The sequence below is a fragment of the Cydia fagiglandana genome, chromosome 9 (genome assembly GCF_963556715.1).
Source record: "Cydia fagiglandana chromosome 9, ilCydFagi1.1, whole genome shotgun sequence".
In the NCBI taxonomy this organism is placed as follows: domain Eukaryota; kingdom Metazoa; phylum Arthropoda; class Insecta; order Lepidoptera; family Tortricidae; genus Cydia; species Cydia fagiglandana.
The window spans coordinates 12,601,203-12,619,161 of NC_085940.1; the positions used below are offsets into that span (position 1 = coordinate 12,601,203).

The following is a 17,959-nucleotide window of genomic DNA, read 5'->3' on the forward strand; positions in this document are numbered from 1 at the left end:
AGCGTTATTTACGCATCATAAATTCATAGAATTTTGGCGTTTAAAATGACACTTGCACTGCGTGGGCTGTGAAAATCGCCGCAAACTTTTCTCGGTCTGACTCTAACAAATTACTAACCGTTAATTTAAGGACGTTAACTGGCTGGCGGATGCAGTTGGTAATGGCACGCTCAGGAAGCCACGGAATGTTGCAGCATTCGAACAACTGGAAGTGATTTCACCATGACAACTCAGATGGGATATTTACAGGGGTCTGATTTTAATAACAAGTGAATTAGATCTGGATTAGTTAAGGATCTGTACGGTTACCATCAGTTTGTCACTGACATAAACACCGTCGAGAACGTAATTTACTTTCTATACATCTCGCTCGCACTCGCATGCAAACGGGATGTATAGAAAGTAAATTACGTTCTCGACGGCGTTTATGTCAGTGACAAACTGATGGTAACCGTACTGATCTGTCAGTGTCCAAAGTGAAGCTGTGCCTGCAGATTTGGCTTGGACTGAATCTAACCCCGGGAAAAGGAACCAACGTACGGTAACGATAACAACGAAACTATTTTAATTACTAACTTGCCTTTATTACTACCTTCAGAGAGGCGATACATTGTCTACTGACGTTCATCTCTCTACATACCTATTACTTTATGAAGTATTTTTGTTTGTGTCATTTCTAAGTAGAAACACTACAAATTATACTGAAATTGATATAAGGGAAATTTCAACTAAGTACTTAATCGAAATGTATTCCATGTTTTACATTATTAACTAAACTGCAAAACGTAATTCAAGACCAAAAAAGGAAGAAATGTTGCCACTTTTTTACTATCGCGTCTTGTATTTATATACAAATAAGTAAATAAAAGTACTTTTTTAAATAGTACAAGTAAAATTACTAATGAATAAATTATCTTAGCGTGATTATTTATCAAAAGGAATTTACAATTTTACAAACAAATTATTGCAGTGGCAACATCGTCTTACTTTTTTGGTCTTGAATTATGTTTTGCAGTATAGAGTGCCAGATAGCGAAAAACATCTGTTTTTTTTTTTGCGAAATTGCCCCCGCCTGCACCTTACCATTAGTACACATACATACCACAAATTGATGTATGCTTTAGGTTACAAAATGCTTACGTTGTACGGTTGTTCATGACAATGACCGAGCCTTTTGGTCCGGTCTGATCTTCTAGCCTCGGGAGCTTTCTCTTCACCCCCCTCCGGCGCGCTTCCACCTTCAGGTTTTGCACCTTCCTGTAATTGTATATTATATTAACGAAGCTGCGTAGAGTTAGACCAAGAAGTCTGCCTAGATTTTGACAGCCCACGCAGTGCAAGTATTATTTTAAACGTCAAACTTCTATGAAATTATGACGTACTTGTTTTTAGTCACTCGCGCGACATGTTTCGGAGAGCCTAGGTCTCCTTTCTCATGCACTAACAGTGCGAGCAGCGTTCGCGCGCGCGACGGGAGTGCGCGATACACGGCCGTCGTGAACGCTGCTCGCACTGTTATTAGTGCATGAGAAAGGAGACCTAGACTCTCCTCTCCGAAACATGTCGCGCGAGTGACTAAAAACAAGTGAGTCTAAACCGTAAAATTATTCAATGTTAGTATGTCTCACAACAGCTCTTTAAATTCAATTATGACGTAGGTATACAAGCAGGCCGCGTAGCCAACATGCCAATCGCTAACGCTACGTAGCTAACGCAACTGTCACTGTCGCACTAATATGAAAGAGTGATAGAGAGACACAAAGCGATTCGATGGCGTAGCGAAAGCTATCTTCACCTTGACTAGGCCGCCAGGGCCGTCTTAAACTATGCTGGGGCCCTTGGGCACATAAGAATTTGGAGCCCTTTTGGAAAGTAAGGTAAAAGTACGCTTTACCGAACGCTCAATATCCGTCCGTATCACCGAATTTCTTCTATTTTAGGCTATTAGTCGATTATTTACAGCTGATATTTACTTGCGTATTTTTTTTCCACGAGTTAAATACCTATCCCTTCCATTATGCCCCAGAGTCGGCCAATTTGTGGCGCAGTTGGGACGTGGCAACTGATCGAAACGGATCGTCGCTGCCGATTGTCACTTTGTATGGGCAACCTTAAAGAAATCGTTAACAAGTTGCGTATATTTATTTGTTAAGGTCATAAAACCTTTTAAAATTATTTCTGTGTTTCAAAGTATGGTTTTACAGTGTGATTACCTAATTAGTTTGTGTATTTTAGTAAATTTAATTAATATAGTGCAGTTATATTATTAGAAATTAAGCTTAATGTGAGTTCGGTGATGAGTATACCAACAATTTGATTGGAAGGTATTATCGAACAGCGTCCGGAATCAGGGAAAGCGTATGTTTTTGAAATTATTTTTCTAGTGGTGGATTACGAACTATTTAGATTAACTACGTAATTTCACAAATAAATTAATGTATTTGTAATTTTATGAGCAATTGCCGAACAACAAAAACCTATATAGATTATTATAAAACTGCGTTTGAAATGTTCATGTTTTACGACTTTTTGGCATCAAAATAAGGTTTTTCGCAAGACTGTTATCAAACAATAATTTTAGATATTTTACGTCAGTATTAGCCAGAATTTTATACATGTACGGTTTTGTAATGGATTCAAGTATTCAATTTAATAATAGATTTGTAGTTATACGATATTGATTACGATTTAAATACTATTTTCAAAACCTGTTCGCGAAATAGGTTCCACATATTTTCCATGTTTCGTTCACCGAACGGCCGTTCGGTGAATGGTACCCATGGTCTTTACTACCAAACTCATGTTTGCGTTGGCCATGTTTCTATTTGATGTTCATTAGAATATCATCCTTATTACGATAACGGCTAGGTCTATATTTATATGTTTATTTTTTGTGACCCTCATTTCAATGCCAGCGCTTCTCAAACTTTAGGCATACTTATTCGACGCCTGATAATAGTCTCGGAATGTGGTCAAAAAACTCAATAAGATAATAAAAATAATATAGCAATAATATTTTATACAGGATGGTCCAAACCTAGACGACCAAAATTTTTTTTTAGATTCCTCTCGTCCTGGGCGATTGTGATTTTTTAAACATTTTAGTATTGTTATGAAATTCCGGGGTTCTCATACAGGGTGGCTAAAAAATAACTGCATTCCCATTGCCAGGGAGGTTTTTGGATTATACTTAGCAACTTTTACTATGATATTAAAATTTTACGCTTCCATAGAAAATGGACCAGACAAAATGTATGAAACCGCCAAATTTTTTTATACATATACGTACATGTTTGATAATTGTTGCATGACTTATTTTTCAAAAGTATTTTACAATAAAAAAACGTCAAGATCGCTTACCATCTTTCTAATGCTAATAAACGAATTATAGTAGGGATTTAATACTGAACTACTAAAGTTTGAGCACCACTCAACACCATATTTTCATACAATTATTTCCTAGTTCGGTAATGCGGCCTCCCTATTCGGTATAATGTGCAAATCACGTTTCTTAGTTCGGTAAATGGTACAATTAAGAAGCCCCAAAAGCGCCGGCCGCCTATTTCGCCACGGTACCATCAATGATTTGGTCCGTCGGTCGCTTGCCACCGCCTCTGTGCCTGCGATTCTCGAACCCGCGGGCATGGCGAGGGACGATGGCAAGCGCCCCGACGGGGCCACATTGGTGCCGTGGAAACTAGGTAGGGCCCTGGTGTGGGACGCAACGTGCGTAGATACCTTCGCACAGTCCCATATCCAGGCGACCCGCACCCAGGCCGGCGGCGCGGCTGACCAGGCCCAGGTTCTCAAGCGCCGCAAATATTCGTCCTTACTTAAGGACTACGAGTTTGCGGCGCTCGCGGTAGAGACACTGGGCCCTTGGTCAGCCGACATGCAGGCCTTTGTGAGGGCCCTGTCGGGACGGCTGATTGACGCCACAGGGGATCCCAGAGCTGGCGCGTATTTCTCGCAACGAATCGCCCTGGCGGTTCAGCGAGGAAACGCCGCCAGCGTAATGGGTACCATGCCACAGGCGGACCTGCTAGAGGGGGTATTCTTTTTATAATTAGGTTTTTATTTTATAGGTAAGTTTCTTTTATTTTAGTATTAATTTTAATTTCTTTGTAGTTTTAGTTTATTTTAATAAGTTATTTTATACTCAATATGTTATACATAGATAGTTTCTTTAAGGATAAATATAATACAATTAAGGAAACTGGAAAAAATGACTTTAAAAATATTTTTAATACACGTCCAATCATTTCAGTAATTTATAGGTATGTTTAAATGAGGACAAATTTATCTAAGTTTCCATTTTAGTATTGAACATATTCGTATGAAAATACCAGAACTAATTAAAAAAATAAACGTAAGTCTAGGTCTTAAGCATTCGGTGAAGCGTACTTTTACCTTAAAGAAAACGAATTAAACTAACATTTTTCTACTATGATCTTCTATTAATTATGGGTAATAATTAAATAAAATATACTGTTACTGCCTGTCCTTCGGGGCCCCCTGAGAATGGGGGCCCTAGGCACGGGCCCCGTGTGCCCTTATGGTAAAGACGGTCCTGTATATGAGTCAGTAGGTACATAACACTTACACTGCGTGTGCTGTCAAAATCGCTACAGACTTCTTGGTCTAACTGTAATCACATGGGTCATATGTCATTGCCATAGCATTTAATTCATCACAGATGGCGCATGACAGAACCACCAGATGGCGGTGGAGCATTACGCGTATATCAACACACTTTTGGGCTGAAACCAGGCGTGACTCACTCCGCGATTTCGTCGCTTTGCTACAGGTAGCAAGTTCGACCCCAATTTTGGGGTTTGCCATAAGCCGCGCGTGGCGCTGTCGCCACCTAGGGGCCATATCTGTGCTGATCGTAACAGACGCGTTTTGTTAGAGAGTTTTTTTTTTTTTTTTTTATTATGAATGGGCTTACTCATGGCCACAGACTAGCCGAGGCGTAGACGTGGCCTACGATGGAGCGAGCTCGCCCAGAAGGTGCCTGTTCACTCTTGATTTGAAGGTTGCCGGGTTATAAGAACACGGAAATATAGACGCCGGCAAGGAATTCCATTCCTTGGCAGTGCGCATAAGGAAAGTAGAAGCAAAGCGCTTCGTGCGAATTGGTGGAATATCTACCAAGTAAGGATGGAAACCGGCCGTGCGTCTAAAAGTCCGATGGTAGAATGGGGACGGTGGAATAAGCTCGTGTAGCTCTTGGGCACACTCCCCGAAGTGCAACCTGTAGAATACCGACAGGCTGGCGACTTTCCGCCGATGGGCCAAAGACTGAAGCTTAGCCGTTAGCTTCTTGTCGCCAATCATCCTCCTGGCTCTGCGCTCCACTGAGTCCAAAGCGGAGAGTTGGTATTTAGCTGAGCCATCCCACAGGTGGCTGCAATACTCCATACACGACCGGACTTGAGCTTTGTAAAGTGTTAGAAGCTGTCCAGGTGTGAAGTATCGCTTCACCTTATTTAGGATGCCCAGCTTTCTGGCCGCAGTTTGTGCTTTAGACTCAATGAAGCTGCCGAAGCTGAGGACTGAACTCAGCTCCATGCCGAGGAGTTCCAGGCTGTCGGCAATAGGTACAGATGCACCCCGGAAAGAAGGAGTCAGGTCGAATGGACTCCGTTTTGCGGAAAATAGACACGTCTGCGTTTTGGAGGCATTGAACGTGACCAGATTGTCATCACCCCACTGGGAAACGAGACTAAGGGTCAAGTTCATTCGCTCAACCATGGCCTCTCTCTGTGAACGTATATCCTCCCTGCTGTCCCCTGCACTAGCCAAATATCTCTCAACAACCGTACTGTCATCTGCATAACCTACAATGCTGGGTTGCAGCATGTCGTTAATGTGGAGCAGGAAAAGGGTTGCGGAGAGAACAGACCCCTGAGGAACACCGGCGTCAATGGCCATGAGGTCTGAAGAGCAGCCATCAATAACTACTCTGATCGACCGTTCACTCAAGAAATCAGATAGCCAGCTACAAAAGTCAGCAGGGATGCCGTATGCAGGAAGCTTGCTAAGGAGACTTGCGTGCCAAACCCTGTCAAAGGCCTTCGAGATGTCCAGTGAAACAGCAAGCGCTTCACCGTTCCTCTCGATGGCCTCGCCGCAGCAGTGCGTGACATACGCTAAAAGATCCCCAGTAGACCGACCTCGGCGAAAGCCATATTGACGGTCACTGAGCAGATCATTTGCTTCGAGGTATGCCAGCAGCTTGCCGTTAAGTACCCTTTCCATGACTTTACAGAGCATGGAGGTAATGGCGATTGGTCGGTAATTGCAGGTCGGTAAGTGAGTCTTCTGTACCTAGTACTATTTATTATTTATTCTGTGCTGAAACGTATACTATATATTACGGAAGGGTACGGTGATAGATGTCAATTCAATACAGTCAGCAGCAGATATACCTGAGCGGGCAAGGTGTCCAAGAAAACATATACACTTCAATCGTCACAAAAATAAGGACATCTAAGATGTCATTTTCACGTAGGCTTTCAGTTCGTCACAAATACCTTAACTTCTGAGTTTTTCTTTAACACATACACCCTTATTTAATCACAATGACAATAACGGTTAAAAAGTCAGTGGTAACTAAGCAATCAAATTCAAGCTGCTGTCATTAATACCTACACGCACTGCCAATCACGTACGTCAGCAGCCAGGGTGCCACCAGTTGCTAAGCAGTTGTTATTTCAATAGTAACTAAGCATCAACATTTTATCTGTTTAACATTAAAATAAAAAAATTATAAATCAGTCATAAGACCTGTCGTCATGTATGGATCAGAGTGTTGGGCCCTAAAGGTGACGGATGAAAAGAGATTGCATGTAGCGGAGATGAGAATGTTGAGATGGATGTGTGGCGTGACGAGAATGGATAGGATAAGGAATGAGTATATAAGAGGAAGCCTGAAAGTTGCACCCATAACAGAAAAAGTAAGGGCAAATCGCCTAGCGTGGTACGGGCATGTGATGCGGAGGGATGAAAGTCATGTGACGAGAAAGGTATTACGAATGAATGTGGAGGGAAGTACGAGGAAAGGAAAACCGAGGAAAAGGTGGATGGACTGTGTGAGAGATGATATGAAACGAATGCAAGTGAATGATGAAATGACGGGCGACAGAGAGGTGTGGAAGAGAAAGACATGCTGCGCCGACCCCAAGTGAATGGGACAAGGGCAAGAGAATGATGATGAAATACTGTAGCACTACGAATTGACACCTCCTTTCTTAAAGAAGTATTTTATCGTTAAGTGTCAAACTTATTCAATAAATAAAAGTAGGTTCTACTAGAATGATCGGTTTTTTTTATTTTTAGTTCTTCCAAACCGTTGATCATATTATATACCTATGTTAATATATTTATTTAGCCCACTTATTGTACTAAAATATACTATACAGGGTGGCCCATTTAGATCGGCCAGTATGGGAAAATCTGATACTATAAGATATACACCGATCTCTTCTTAGGAATCATGTCATCGATTTTAGTAACACGAAAAACTGCATTCATACATTAAAAAAAATGTGTACTCAGCTCGGGAATCGAACCCCGAACGTTTTGAAAAATAAAACTAAGACTATTTCTATTTAGATATCGATTGTGTAGGTGTTAAGCAATAAATGTTACTATGAAACATGATGTCTGAAATTAATAAAATGCATTGTTTTCATATCCTTTAATTTAATTTAGTCAGTTTTCGAAGAGACCAGCATTTTTAGGGTTCCGTACCCAAAGAGTAAAACGGGACCCTATTACTAAGACTCTGCTGTCCGTCCGTCTGTCCATCCATCCGTCCGTCCGTCCGTCTGTCACCAGGCTGTATCTCAGGAACCGTGATAGCTAGACAGTTGAAATTCTCACAAATTATGTATTTCTGTTGCCGCTATAATAAGTAACAAGAAATACTAAAAACAGAATAAAATAAAGATTTAAGTGGGGCTCCCATACAACAAACGTGATTTTTGAGTAGTAAATATCAAATGGCATTCCGCACAGGAGTAATCTAAGTAACGCCCACTGCGGGTTCAAACCTACAACGTCCTGATAGAAAGTCGTACATACCTACGCTACATGTGACATTATCTTCAAAAATTATATAAACTAATGCGAAATTAACATAAAACCAGAAGACACAAATTAATAATAGAAATGAAACCCAAAAAAAAACAAAAAGCTGTATAATCTCTAGGTGCGTACGACTGAGATTTGAACCCGCGGTCTCTGCTTTGAAAAGCAAACGCCTGTTACTGAGACCACGACGTGCCTTGACAATTGACTCTAAATTCGGCTTCAGTTAGCTTTTGCTATGTGTCATTCGTCTTGACGATTCTGTTAAAAGAAATAGTTTGCAGTAAGTTGACCGAGAGGCTCCTGTCAAATGGTTGAAGGGCAAAACGTGAGATAGATGTATGTGATGACAAGACTGTACTGCTTTCGATGATTGTCAAAACGCAAACCTGAAATTAGCATGGCTATCTTTTATTCAATATTCGACCATACTTGTATGCTTTAAAGTCTATTTTTCCATATTGTTCAGATATATTTGACACGTTGACCGCTTAGATACCATTGGTTTTTTGACAGCTAAGGTATCAACGACTTGTTGTAAGTATAGAAATTAATGAATAGCGACTGTTAACATATTTGTGACACGTTGAGCGCTCACAAGTAAATACTACCATGACAGTCAACAACTTTTTGACAGTTTAAACGTTTACCTCTCTTTGAGCACCTGGAGTGTATAGCGACTTCTGCTGCTGACTACAATTTTTCGATATTTGGAATTTTTAGGTTATAAATTGTATGGTGTGAAGGCCGCCAAGCTCAAGTGGGATTGGGCGGGACATATCTGTCGGATGCACCCGGACAGATGGGCCAAAATAGCGACCGAATGGGCACCTCAGATCACCCGAGGCAGAGGCAGACCAAAAATGAGATGGCGAAACGACCTGGACTAATTTTGTGGCGACTGGCGGGAGCATGCACAAAGCCGTGACGAGTGGCGAAAGACAGGGGAGGCCTTTGCCCAGCAGTGGGACACAATATAGGCTATACAAAAAAAAAAGTATGGAGATGACATCTATCACCGTACCCTTCCAGTTTGAAAAATACTATTGCAGAAGACTTCAGGTAGGAAACCCATCTCAAATTAGTTGCTTGAGAAGGATACCTATTAAATATTGCAGTGAACAAAGCCAGTCGGTATAAAGCTCTGTTCAGATAAAAGTACTATTATTATTATATTTCTTTTTTAAACGAAAGAAATAACAAAACTGTTTACTAACACCTATGTAAGTCGCTGACGTTTAGGCACTGGTCCCACCGCGAGCTAGTAAGCTATGACCAGTGTCCCCAGAAGGCTGGCCACATTGCCACGTTGTATGGCAATGCTTATTATTAACCGATTTCAAAAAAAGGAGGAGGTTATCAATTCGACCGTATTTTTATATATATATTTATATATACCTGAGAACTTCGTCATTTCTGGACCGATTTGTAAAGAATTTCTTTTTGCGCGCGTTTTGGGTGCGTTAAATAAATGTTTATTTATTTCTCGAAACCAGATACCTAGCCATTGTTAAATTGCTATGTCGATAACATTAACAAATGCGATAATTATAGTCACCAAATGCTTCTTCCAAATGAGTGTGGAGTTGAGGTGGCGCGGTCCGACTACGGGATTCATCTGTGCGATATACACGGTGGCCCAACTGCAACATGTATTGTATACAGGGTGGCTAGTAAATAACTACCTTCCCCGTTGCCAGGGAGGTTTTGGGATTATACTGAGCAACTTTTACTATGGGTCCACCACGAAATCGCGAAATAGTTATTTGTTTTACAAGGGGGCAAAGTTCGTTCGTTCGTTCGTGCTAATATTGATACCCGAGAAAGCGAAAGATTCCAAAATTGAACCACGACTCACAAGCGTAGCGAGTGGTTCGAAAAATGGAATCTTGAGCGTTGCGAGGGTTTCAAAGCACGAGGGTTAAACAAAATTTGCACCCGAGTGAAACACAAAATTTTTCACCACACCAACCCGAACCAAATATTAAATGTAAAATATCAAACAAAATCAAACCAAATCAAATCCAAATGAATGTTATTAAATATTTATCATCCAAAATCATCATTTAAAAGTCAATTCTATCAGCAAACATAAGAAAACAACTCAAAATTTGCATTTGATTACTTTGCCTCACATGTGGATAAAATGCAACTTTGTTATTCGTTAATGAAGTGCAAAGTAATTCTTTCCGAGCTGGTGTGGTGAAAAATAAGTTAAGTTAGTTAAGTTGTCAAGAAAGTGTTTCATTACAAAAGCTAGGAAGTGCAGTGCAGAGTAGTCGGTGAACAAATCTATATACAGTGAAACCTGGTTAATGGCACCTGGATAAATGGAAAACCTCAATAATTGCAACCAAAAGTCCGGTCCCGGTCGCTTGAGACCAAAAGGCCTCTATAATTGAAATTTTGGAACCTCTATAATTGCAATCTAGATTTTTGTGCTTTTCGTAATTTTGCCTCTGTAATTGACCACATCGCAACTTCATCATTCAGGCCTATAGCATCTTGACAGATGATTTATGCAGCGTCTGTTAGCGAGGAACAACGTCTCTCGTGGCTGTATAAGCCAATGCGGGACCGGCATTTGCGACCGACCCACACATCGCAACTTAAGACCTCTATAATTGACACTGTGCTAAAAAAACCGTTATTTTTGCTCTTGTTTTTACTTCTATTATTGAAATGAGTCTTACTTATTACCTCTGTAATTGAAATAATGTAGTTGTAGACAGCAGAAACAATATTTTAATAGCTATGATTATTTTATTTATATCTCCATCCAGAATTCAATTTATTTATTGGGTATCTATAAATAGCCTGTAGTAGGTGAAATAGTTTTGATCAATAAAAAACAAAGTATGCTTTTTACATTCTAATAAAACTTTCTTTTACAATTCAAGGTAAATTTTTAAACCCAAATGATAAGAAAATAAAGTGGTAATTAACGTAGTGTAATAATGCAAGTATAGACAGAAGCAATATATAGACCAGAAACCCAGAACGTAAGCATGTAAATCAATGTACATAAATCTACTTTAAATGGTTATTTGCACCTCGATAAAAGAAATTTGTCAAAACACAACCTCTATTAATGAAAACCTCTATAATTGACACAACGATTTTTTGAACCTCGTTAATTGACACGACCTGCTTAAATGAAAAACCTGGTTAATTGAGAAAAACTGGCCGGTCCCTTGAGTTTGCAATTATCCAGGTTCCACTGTATAAGTATATTACACATAAACCCATGCGATGCCATCCTGATTGACGGACTCATCAGCACAAGCCAGAACTACACATATCCATTTCAAGTAATAACATGATGTGCCAATTGTGTATTTAATCCTCGTACTGTTAATAATAAAAAACACCAAAACGAAATGTTGCCAGACAGCATGGCGTCACTTTCAGGCTTTCTATAATGTTACTTATTTACATGAGATTGAATTGCTAGAGCTACTTTGTGTTTGGGTACTTACAATATCCACATTGAGAATACAGACAGCAAAATGCTGCATCGTATGATCCTGAAAAACATAATGATTTATAGGTTGGTATTTAGAAAAAACTGACGCATCAATCGGCATGCATAAAAAACCCGTAGGGATCGGATTAAAAACTAAGTAATTAAGTCCGACTCACACTTGACTGCACATTTCTAAAAGGTTCTCGTGTCACCTATATGCAAAAAACTATTTTGTTGTTTTTTCAAAATTTTAGACCCAGCAGTTTCGGAGATAAGGGGGGGGGGGGGGGTCCTGTAAGAGTTCCGTTTTTGTTTTTCAGGTACGGAACTCTAATAATAATAAAAAAAACAACTATATTTGCGTTATTGAGTTCGTGATATTTCGGTCTTACATCTATAGGTATGTACAAGTACTATCTAAATGGAGTAAGTAACCTAGGTAACTATATATCCGCGATTTTTGACATCATGGCTTTAAGCCTGTTAGCCAAAGCAACAACTGCGTATCGTAAAATACATCTCCATACTGCAACCTTTGGATTCAAAATGCAATAAGTGCGTAAACTGAATATTGTTAATGTATTTTCTACTTTCTGCCCTCCAATCCCAATTTAGTCCACCCTTTCCCTCTTAATGGGATGTCCTAAAATGATATTGACTAATCCCACTTACCCTTGGTTAGGTCCTTTCCTTATACAACATGGTACAAAGATGAACAATGCGGCAAATATGCCAGTGCCAGCACCAAGGGGTATGAATGGATTCGCCATCTGGATCCAAAATACTGATTAGTACTCATAATTGTAGCTAGTAGTAAAGATAAATCGCTCATACGCGATTTGGACATATTATATAAAAAAACCGGGCAAGTGCGAGTCGGACTCGCGCACGAAGGGTTCCGTACCATAATGCAAAAAAAAGCAAAAAAAAAACGGTCACCCATTCAAGTACTGACCACTCCCGACGTTGCTTAACTTTGGTCAAAAATCACGTTTGTTGTATGGGAGCCCCATTTTAATCTTTATTTTATTCTGTTTTTAGTATTTGTTGTTATAGCGGCAACAGAAATACATCATCTGTGAAAATTTCAACTGTCTAGCTATCACGGTTCGTGAGATACAGCCTGGTGACAGACGGACGGACGGACGGACAGCGAAGTCTTAGTAATAGGGTCCCGTTTTACCCTTTGGGTACGGAACCCTAACAAAGTCCCCCGCCGCACCGTTTGTATGTTTGTTCGCGATAAACTCGAAAACTACTCATCGGATTTTCATGAGGTTTTTACCTACTAATAGAGTGATTATTGAGAAAGGTTTACGTACATAGTTTGTTAAGGTCCCACCCGTGCGAAGCCGGGGCGGGTAGCTAGTTATGAATAAGGTCGATGTGCGAAGAAGATAAGGGAAAACCTCTCCTATAAGCTGTTTCATCGCTTTGAACCCTCGCGTTTGTATACATATTCCACTTACAGAAGTTTCGTAGAGTACAAGGACTGAAGCTCTTCCTTTCCGACTGTATTTGAGCGACGTATGTACGTATACAAATATGTATGAGAGTACTTGCCCTATGAATTTTAATTTATTTTTTCAAAGGCACATATACATAATCAATTTTAAAGTTACTCGCCAAACTACTTAAAATGCAGTGAAGGTTTTCCCAGCAATAAATTTTACATGCCGGTCTTCAAATTCAATTCAAATTATGAGTACGCAGGTTTAAGAGATATGGATTTGTCTCAACGGCGGCACAGAATAAGGGCCCGAGTCGGATTTTGAAATAGACATCTATTAGATATCTTTTAGACATCACCAAGATACGATAACGATATGTTTAAGATCTAATCTGTCAAATTTGACATTTGCGCGATTCTGGAGATACTCTTGAACGATTTTCATAGGATATGACTTAGAGATCTAATTCACATCTAATAGATATCTTAATGCTATCTAACATGCCGTATTCGAACTTCAAGATATTCACAAGAGACGACACGTACTAGATCCATTCTAGATACGTTATAGTTTAGATATCAACTAGTTCTCTTTTGCAGCGCAATTCGGGCAACCAATGTCACTTTTACGTTAGATGGCGTAAGATACCTATTAGATGTGAATTGGATCTCTAAGTCATAACTTGAGGAAATCGTACAAGAGTAGGTATCTCCAGAATCGCGCAAATGTCAAATTTGACAGGTTATATCTTAAAAATATCGTTATCGTATCTTAGTGATGTCTAAAAGATGTCTATTTCAAAATCCGAATCGGGCCCCTAGTACGTGTCTTGTAAATTTCTTGATGTTCGAATACGGCAGTAAGTACACGGCGGCGTCAACGGCATGATGTGTGCTTTTCCTTTGATGTATTGTACAGTAAGTATTATTGTAGGTATATATAAAGCTATGTATTTTTTTACCAACATATTAAACCTTTAACAATAAATTATTCAAAAGTATATAATCTTATGAATAATACTTACAGCTTGTTCATAAAATAATATTGATTTGTATGTTCCAAATCAAGAGCTTACACGTTTGACGCATGTATGACATTATTTTGTTTTAAGAATAGACAGAACAGACAGAAGAATATAAGAACGCCTTCTTAAAACATAATTTTATTATTGCATACAGGTTATATACTTATATCATGTCTGTCGATGACTTTTTGCTTACTTCATTAATCATTACAACATCTTATAAAATGGAGTCCCCCGCCGCCCGCCGCACTGTCTGTTTGTGTGTATGTATGTTCGCGATAAACTGAAAAACTACAGAAACTGTGGCAATGTCAAATTTCTATGACAATAAGACGTTTATAATAAGTTATTAAATACCTCCTATGACTATAGTGAACAAGTGAGGTAAGTATATACTTACCTCACTTTGTTCTGTTCAACGTATTTAAAATAATTAATTTTTAGTTAATATCATATTAAAAATATGCAATACTCTGCGTAGGGGGCGCCACTACCACTATCCATCACAATCTGGGGGTCGACCGCTAAACAAGAAAATTGTTTCGTTATCTAACCTCTCTATCTCTCTTGCATATTCGAGTGTATAAAGAGGCAGATAACTAAACTTCGATTTTCGCGTTTCCCGGTAGGCTCTTGTTAACAAACATTGCAGTAATACCCCATATTCAGACTTCGTGTAAAGGCCTGTGCACATCGGCTTGCGTGTGCGTGACGTGCACGTGCGCGTGCGCTAAAATGTTGGAGCCGCACACGCACACGTCACGCAAGCGGTGTGCCGTCTCTCATAAGGATCTGTATACTACAACGCCGCACGCGCACGTCACGCACAAGCAGCCGGTGTCCACAGCCCTTAAATGACCTAATGTTACGCATATTACGTCATAAGTTAGTTAAGCGGTTTCGCCCCTAGTACGGACTACACCGACGGCGCAACGATAACGTAACGTGACCGGGATACGTGCGATGCGTCGTGAATGTCGTGATGCTTCATTTGCATATTGATTGACACATGTGATGGTGAAAGGGTGCATTAGTAAAACACTCTTATTTTCCAGCTTTTGCCCGCGGCCACCCGCGGCTCTACTGCCCTTGGAGGATATAACCAACGGAGACGCCATGTCTAAAATTTTCGGTACAAAATAGTCTGCCGTTTTTTGCGGGGGAGGGGCACATCAAATGTATAGGTACGTCATGTCAGATAAACGTCAGTCCATACATATGGTTGACATGAGGTTGACCATTGGCCGCCTATTTTCGACAGAGGGGAACGCCTGTTAATGGCGGCTCCATTGTTAATTACTCCGAGCTACTGCCCGATTCGAACTTTAAGATACGTCATCAGTTCATAGATTTAGAGACGATATGGATTAGATGTGTCATAATGACAGATACAATAAATCCATATCGTTTTTAGATAGTTTTTAGGGTTCCGTACCCAAAGGGTAAAACGGGACCCTATTACTAAGACTTCGCTGTCCGTCCGTCCGTCCGTCCGTCCGTCTGTCACCAGGCTGTATCTCACGAACCGTGATAGCTAGACAGTTGAAATTTTCACAGATGATGTATTTCTGTTGCCGCTATAACAACAAATACTAAAAACAGAATAAAATAAAGATTTAAATGGGGCTCCCATACAACAAACGTGATTTTTGACCAAAGTTAAGCAACGTCGGGAGGGGTCAGTACTTGGATGGGTGACCGTTTTCTTTTTGCTTTTTTTTGTTTTTTTTTTGCATTATGGTACGGAACCCTTCGTGCGCGAGTCCGACTCGCACTTGCCCGGTTTTTAGATCTATTAATTGGCGTATCTTAAAGTTCGTTTCGGGCCGCGCCGCTAGTCTGCTCGCACAAAAACATAAGAACCGGTCAAGTGCATGAGTGCATGACCTAAGATCTAAAAGTATACTTTAAATATTTAATGTGTTGACAAAAATACACTTTTTTAAGGTTCGGGGAGTTTTTGTACCTACAGTGATCCAGAGATATCTTCAAGAACGTCTAATGAACTTTAATTAATTAAGTACTGACATGCTTTTATTCCGTATACATATACCTATTTTATTTTTGTAAATATGTATTCATGTACCCATTATGAACATCTCATTATAACACAAAAAATACTAATAATTACAGCATATTTGTGTAGCACAATAATAAATCACGAGACTGCTAATCGAATCGATGCTATTGCTAACAAATTATATAAATGTCAAAAAGATACATAGTATTATACATATGTATAGATGCTCCAGGCATCATATAACGCCGCATACATTGATGTACAGTGGCGGAGATGCATCCGCGCTGGCCGGAGATAGTTCGACCGTCGCTTTCACCGCCGTGGCCACTACTTACTAGCAGAGATGGCCCGCTTCATGTGTAGGTACTCTGTAACAGCATATTTATATACTTACATAATTATACTTACTTGCATAATTATATGTGTCGTCCCATGGGTAAAGGTACCTTATGGCGGTTGGCGCTTACGCTATTATTAACACCGCTCCAATATTATTACGGCGCTATGCGACGTAAGCGCCAGCCGCCATAAGGTACCTTTTGTCGTGGAACGTCACATATTTACATAATTTATAAAACTCAATACCCATAAATTTATCTGTGGCAGTTTGTTTGTTCTTAAGTTTATAGTTGGTTTATGGAAGCAAACGGACGAGGTTCATGCTTTGGGTCCATGTATTCGGTGTTTAAGAATGGAGGCTGGACGCCAGGCTGGGTGGGAGACAAGCGGCGATTAAATTCACTCCTTCGGACAATACTTATTTTAGTTAATTTAATACCTAATGATGCAATAACTTCTATTCTGACATACAAGATCTTTTTGAAATGAAAAACCTATCTACGACAAAGAGTAGCATAGTATATGTATATATGAGTACGTACGCTCTACGTACTTTTCCGACCTACCTTTTTTTAGTTCTGACCTTTTAATCGCAGAGACAAACTATTTGCAAACTATGCTGAATGACCTGTGCAAAGAGTAAAGTAGCTAGTTATTAGCTAGTGGTGAGGTGGTGTCAGACTTTGACAGAAAAGTTACAGACTTTGACAGAATTTGTTAAGGTTTGTAGTTTTTCAGGATTAAATACTAAACAGTCGTTTGGACCTTACAATTGCCTTAACTAATAATCTGAAATAATCCGTAAAATTTTCCATTTATGCCCACTGAACGCCGACCTACTATATAGAATCCCAGTAGTCACATGCAGATACAGTCTCGTACGCTTATCACCGCGCTATTACCGTGTATCACGCTTATCACCGCCGGCTCTATCACCTGCCTGCCCTTTTCCGAACCCTGCAGGTTCGGAAGAGCGACTTTCACCCGCGCCAGTGTGCCCCGCGCCGCGAGCCGAGCTCGACGCACGCGCAGATGTCAGCGCCATGACGGACGACCGCGCGCGATCCGCGGAGGCCGACTTCCCGCGGCCCACCGCTACGGTCTCCTCCCTCAAATCCGAGGACTCCACCGAACAGTTGATATGCAAAACGCCACAAGAAAAAGTGAAAAATGTTAAGAAGGATAAACAGAGTGTTAGCTCGAAAAGTGTCGAAGCCGGTAGTGTGAGGGTTACGAAGAAGAAGTTGGTTGTGTTTTTGGGGTTGGGGCAGGTGATTCTGGGGGCGCTCCTGGTGGGGGCGGGGGCGCTGGCGGTAGTGAAGGGGGCTGCGCTGTCCCGGGTGGGCGCCGGGCTGTGGGCGGGCTGCGTGGCCGTGGTGGCCGGCGTCGTCGGCGTGCTGGCCGGGATTAATGACTGCTATGGACTGAATGGAGGCAACAACGGGTATGACGACCATCATTTTAATTTAAGTACCTATATACATATACAAGAACAACGTTGTGAGCAATAAAAAATATATGTAAAAGAGCATCAAACATGGAAAATGCTACTGGGAATTACG

General features: G+C 40.4%; 1 protein-coding gene and 1 long non-coding RNA gene across 2 annotated transcripts in view; one reads left to right on the forward strand and one right to left on the reverse strand.

Moving 5' to 3' along the window:
• Positions 1–9,654: 9,654 nt before the first annotated feature.
• Positions 9,655–16,379, reverse strand: LOC134667668 (uncharacterized). The gene is made up of 3 exons (XR_010098673.1): positions 16,322–16,379; positions 11,577–11,624; positions 9,655–9,740 (listed from the first exon to the last, which is right to left on the reverse strand). It is a non-coding gene; the product is annotated as an uncharacterized LOC134667668 (long non-coding RNA).
• Positions 16,380–17,367: 988 nt separating this feature from the next.
• Positions 17,368–17,959, forward strand: part of LOC134667381 (uncharacterized) — an 89,288-nt gene continuing 88,696 nt past the window's right edge. The window contains exon 1 of the mRNA XM_063524778.1: positions 17,368–17,841. Within this exon, the coding sequence (XP_063380848.1) occupies positions 17,441–17,841 (401 nt within the window). The 5' untranslated portion in view covers positions 17,368–17,440. The remainder of the gene's footprint in view (positions 17,842–17,959) is intronic.